At 35.1% G+C, this 5581-nt stretch overlaps 1 protein-coding gene across 1 annotated transcript; it reads left to right on the top strand.

Annotated features, from left to right (window-relative positions):
- The first annotated feature begins 3644 nt into the window (after positions 1 to 3644).
- On the top strand, positions 3645 to 5270 carry LOC110094279 (TLC domain-containing protein 2). Its single transcript, XM_020819473.2, has 2 exons — positions 3645 to 3962; positions 4423 to 5270. Exons 1-2 carry the CDS (start codon positions 3660 to 3662, stop codon positions 4708 to 4710), a joined length of 591 nt encoding a protein of 196 aa, XP_020675132.2. The 5' UTR covers positions 3645 to 3659; the 3' UTR covers positions 4711 to 5270.
- The last annotated feature ends 311 nt before the right edge of the window (positions 5271 to 5581 follow it).

Below are 5581 nucleotides of genomic sequence, written 5' to 3' on the forward strand. Positions count from 1 at the left end.
CTCATCACATTGGAACTACATGAACAAGTACTTAATTGAGGGCTTTAAAATATATAATTTGCGTGCAAGCAATGATGACGAGAGCGATACGAGTTATGAGGCAAGGGAGAAATTACTGATTTCTCTTTATCTTTTTTTTTTTCAGTTTTTTAATTTTTTTATAATATATATTTTTATATATCTAAATATGTACAAAGAGAGAAACTCTCTCTATTTTATAGTCAAAGATAGAGCTAGTAAGGGAAAGGAATGTTTGTTATTTAGAGAGAGAGGCGTAGATAAGTGTAGTTGGCCAGCAACTTGCTAAGGGATGGAGTTAGGTTATGAGAGTAGTTAGAGAAGAGAGGGAGGATGAGTAAAATTGTTGCAGCAAGGAGTATGGTTGGAGTCAGTGTTGGTGGAAGAGGGAGTGAGGAGTGGGTAGGGAAGAGCTTATGGGCTATGCAGCTAGGGGAAATCTGACGGTAGAGGGATTGGAGTGTGAGGAATGTTCACGTGGCTGAGAGGGGAGCTCGGTGATTCGTGAGGTAGCAAGCATTGGGGTTGTTTGTCAAACGAGGCTATAGTGGTGAATATAGTCGAGTTGGTATGTAATGGAGGGAGGGAATTGTTGGCATTGGCATAAAAGATGTGTAGAACAGCATAATACTAAGTTAAGTGTTGCAGAGATGAGGATGCTTAAATGGATTAGTGGCTTGATCCTTAGAGATAGGATACGAAATGAGCATATACATGAAAAGGTTGAAGTAGCTCCAGTGGAAGATAATATTAGAGAGAGTCGCCTTAGATGGTTTGGTCACATTAAACGGAGGCCTTCCGATGATCCAGTTAGGAAAGTTGAGGTATTAGATTGACTTATGTTAAGAAAGGTAGAGGTAGACTTAAAAAGACTTGGTTAGAAAATATTAGAAATGATCTTTCTTTATTAGATTTAAATGAGAATTTGACTTTTAATCGGACACAATAACGAAAAAGGATTCATGTAGCTGACCCCACGTAGTGGGACAAAGGATTGATATTGTTGTTGGCATAGAAGATTTGTGGGGGATTTTGGGTTGGTTGCTTGGGTGATATGAAAAGACGAGTTGGACTAAGTGGTCAAGCCAGCAGGCGGAGGGGACAATAGGTTTTAGTTTAGAGGATGAAGAGGTGAGGGGGAGAGCACGAGAGAAGGCGTGTGGGTAGTGGAATAGAGATGGAGATGTGTGAAGGGGTAGGAGAGAGATCAGTTACCTCTGTTAGTAGATTGGGATATTATATTTTTATTTTATTTTATTATACTTGGTTGCTATAGCATATTGAATGAATATGAGGCGTCAATTTCACAGGGATTTCATCAGAAGATATGGTAGATTTTGTTAAGAGATAATTTTTTTTTATAAATTATATAAATATAATTTAATAGTTTATTATTATTATTATACAAATAATAACGAATAAATATGAATTGGTCCATCTTCTTTTAATTCTCATTATCTGTGCTCCCTGATTTTTGATATGTCATCGACTCGGACAAGCAAATTTTAAAAAATTTGAGTCGTGCAATACCTTAGTAATATTATAGTCATTTTCAAGTATTTGTGATATTCTAGATCCAACGATGAAATCTATTTCACGAACGGACTTCATTCAGGTGTTGTCACACATCGTCGCACTTGTAGTCCGTCAATTTTGATCGCCTTCATTGAAACTAATCATGAGAGGTCCTTGGGTAATTTTGATGTTTCGAGTGTAACAAAGTAGTCAGTTTTGTGAATGAATGATGTTTGGGAAATTTTGTGCATTGTTGTGCCAGCCAACTATCGTGCTTTCATTATTGTCCGATCAAATCGTGTGCGACCAGCTCCCCTTGGGTGGATGCAACGTCTTGAATATATCAATACAATATTCCACAAATGGATGAGGTTCAGGTGATTCTGACCACGGTCGAGGCATTTTGTTACTCGTCTCACGTGATGTTGAGGGTTTTGAACTCGCCATATGCGATGTCTTATTGGTTGGTCGCCCTTCTCGACGCTTCTGCTCAAATTAATTATGATGCATTTATGTAGGTCAACACTTCTTTGTGGTTTCCCTCTCCTGATTTGTTGTACGCATTTACATGCAGACAATCCCTTATGCTACCTTTTTATTTGCAGTTTGAGTGTTTCCCTCATCCAGTGACTCCTTATAGGGATGCCCTATAGGTTAATTCATTCCACGGCTTGTTCTACACTTGTTGATACTATTTTCGTGCTTGAAGTTTGTTTGGTTATGTGTTTAGTTAATATTTTATAGTGGAAAAGCTTGTGTATATTGTTGCATTCATTATGATTGATCATTTTCCCATTTTGGTTATACTTTAGTGTGATTTATGTTTTCTCTATGGCTTTTTGAATTGTAGATCCTTTTTCTTCTTTTTAGTTGCTTCTTGTGTTGCTCTCACATTCTTTTGAGGCTTTGAGGTTTGTTATTTTATTTCATTATTGTTTTTGTGCCCACATTATAAAGTTTTTTGATACTCTATGGAATTGTTTTATGCAATTGATGACTGCTTGGGGCTAAACTGAATTTGATGATCTTAATTGGATGATGTTGGGAGGATTTGGTAACTTGGCGCATCAGATTGTTTTGTTTTCTTATTTGAGCTTTATCATTTCCTCTGGTTCACTTACTTTTACTTGATTTCTAATGGGATTATATTATTAAGGATCTTATTGTTGTCTTGCCATTTGCAAGGGGACTCTTTAATGTTATGTTTGCTTTTTTTGTTGTTGTTTTTTCTTAGTTTTTTTTTTTGGCTGATTTTTCCTCTAACTATATCATTTTGTTTCTACTCTTGGTTTCTACATTTACTTGTCATTCTTAGTGAATTATGCAATCATTTTTTTTACATATTCTCTTAGTAGCCTTTAGGGGATGCTTCTTGGTTGCTTGTTGGTGCTTTAGTTTCTTCTAAGATTGTGTTGGTTGGTGTCTTCACTGGTGGGATTTAGGGGCTGTTTGGTTGGCTGGGAAAAGAATGCAATATATTTGAAATACTTTGGAGTTATTTGGATGAGTGTAAAATAAATACGATAATGATTTTTTTTATTTGGCTTGAAGTAAAATGAATGTAGTGTAAATTATAAAGATAGGGTGGCTAGTGGTGTTGGCAGGAAGTGGTGCTGGCCAGCGACTTCCTGCCAGCGATGGTGGCGCTTGGCGGTGGCAGCAACAGACAATGAAGTTCTAGTGTATTTGGAAATCATCCAAATTGAAATAATTTCAAATAATGACTACAAGAGTTGCACAAGTTTGATCTCCTTGGAGGCAATGCTTCATCTTAAGATAATGGTTATTCTTCTAAATCCAAAATTCTTAGGCACTTAACTCTTTATTTTATTCTATTTTATTTGGAAAAGATATACGTTTCTTTTTCCTTCAAACCACTACTCAGCTGGCCATGACGTCTTCTTTTTAGAGGATTGTTGATAGTTAACTTAATCTAACTAGTGTACACATACGTGGGGTTTGCACATTACCAGTGATTGCCTTTTGCCAGATACACAAACTTCTTAGCTTTTAAGCACATCTGATATACTTAACCTTTCAAATCATACTGGTGTTGGTCATTCTGGAGGTGATCAATGCCTGCTTAGAATACATCAGATTTGAATTTCTTAACACATTTATATCTGATGAAAATTAATGTGTTTACTGCAGTTCTTGTAATTCTGGCAAATCAGTGGATGTTTAATGGTCTCAGCAAAATGTTAGAACATAACCAATTATTTGGTGGGACATGGCTTGGTGCATATGCTGCATTGTGCTTTTCTTGTGGTTACTTTGCCTATGATCAAATGGATATGCTCAGATATCGGCTGTACAGTGGTTGGTTTCCTTCGATTCTTGCACACCATCTGGTACTGCTGATTTGCTTTACACTGGCCCTGTATCGGCATGTGACCATCAACTATCTTATTTTAACTCTCGTCTGTGAGGTATGTGGAATCTCTCTGAAACTTCCTATTGTATTTTATACTTTTCATGTGTTTTAGAATCACAATCTATGCTACGTTCTAAGGATCATTCTATTTGTATATTTGATGGAGCTCTAGTAAATGGCAGCCATGAAACGTTAAGATGCTGAGAAAAAGGAATGTACCATTTTCTGATTACAGTTAGAATTATAAGTTATGTTCAAAATTAGAATATATTTAGACAGAAATAAAACATGAGTACTATGGATTAATTTTCTTGACTAAGACTCTTCAAAATCTTGAGCTTTTGCTTTATAATTCAGCATAGTTTGTCTTATCATCCTCAGGCAAATTACATCAGGATATCCTGATGCAATATTTTTTTGGCCTTAAAACTTTTTCTTTTCCTTGATTTACATTTTTGTGGTTTACCAAAATCTGCTCCAGCTAGAATAACTAACAAGCTTATGTTGCTTCCCAGTTGCACTCCATCTTTCTTCACATCAGGAAATTGCGTCGAATGGCTGGCGTTCGAGATGCGAAGAACAGCATAGTGAAGGTTGAATGGATGCTCAATTGGGCTAGCTTTCTAGCTACAAGGCTAATTTGCCACATTCTCATCACCTATAAACTCATCATCGATGCATCGAAGTTCGGCAAGGGAATCGAGCTTCCCCTTGCACTGTTTGGAATGGCTGGGATGAATTTGCTTAATGTTTCCCTTGGTCTCGACCTCTTCAAAGCATACAAGAAGGAGAAGATTCAGTAGAGGCATCTGGAACTCGTAAATTATTAAAAAAAGGTTTCTGAATTTTCTTGGCGTGTTTATTTTATTTCAATTTAACTCTTCAACTCATTAAGTTTGATTTAATTTATTATATATTTGGATGAAAACTGATGCAGGGAACATTTTCATGAGAAAATTTGGATTGTTTAGGATCAATCTCATTAGTTTCGTTGTGTATTAAATAGTGAAATTGATCCAAAAAAAATATAAAACTTTCTAATGAAAAGCTTTCCTCCATTAATTTGCATCCAAAGAACGACAAAATTGACAATGGGATTAAATTGGATAAGCTTTGATGAGCTGTAGCACTAAAATAAACACCTGAAAATATATGAAAGTAAAATGGACATGCCTAATAAATTTAGAAATCTTTTTGGACATTTATTCCATCTGGAATGCTGAATTATTACTATTGGTTTTTAATTTTACAGAAGTGGATTAGCATTTTAGATTTCAAATCATATATGATGTAAATATTTACTATTTGACATTTCTTACTTGATAGCTGGGAGGTTGATAAATTATTTTTAGAGCAATTCCTATCTTATCCTGCAATAGACACTGTTGTAATGATTTGTGTAGTTTAGCCCTGTTTTTTTTTTCTCTACTGTAGTTTCAGTTATGTAAAACTGGGATGGTTATTAACTAAAGTTAATATGTTTTTCTTTGATTTGCTCGTTTGATAATACTGTTGCAATACTGTCAGTACATCAGTATATGATTTTGCACATTTTATGTGATTTTTATCTTAAAATTTGGCACAAAATTAAGGTTTAGTTTGTGACATTTTTTTTTTGTTGATTTTTAAAATAGCTTTCTAACACAAAAATGTATTGAATTAGAAATTTTTATA

Source organism: Dendrobium catenatum, unplaced genomic scaffold (genome assembly GCF_001605985.2).
Source record: "Dendrobium catenatum unplaced genomic scaffold, ASM160598v2 fragScaff_scaffold_123, whole genome shotgun sequence".
Taxonomy (NCBI): Eukaryota; Viridiplantae; Streptophyta; class Magnoliopsida; order Asparagales; family Orchidaceae; genus Dendrobium; species Dendrobium catenatum.

Coding starts and splice junctions, on each gene's coding strand:
- LOC110094279 (XM_020819473.2), top strand. CDS start 3,660: ATGAAAATTAATGTGTTTACTGCAGTTCTTGTAATTCTGGCAAATCAG. Junction 3,963..4,422: donor TTTTAACTCTCGTCTGTGAG/GTATGTGGAATC, acceptor GTTGCTTCCCAG/TTGCACTCCATCTTTCTTCA.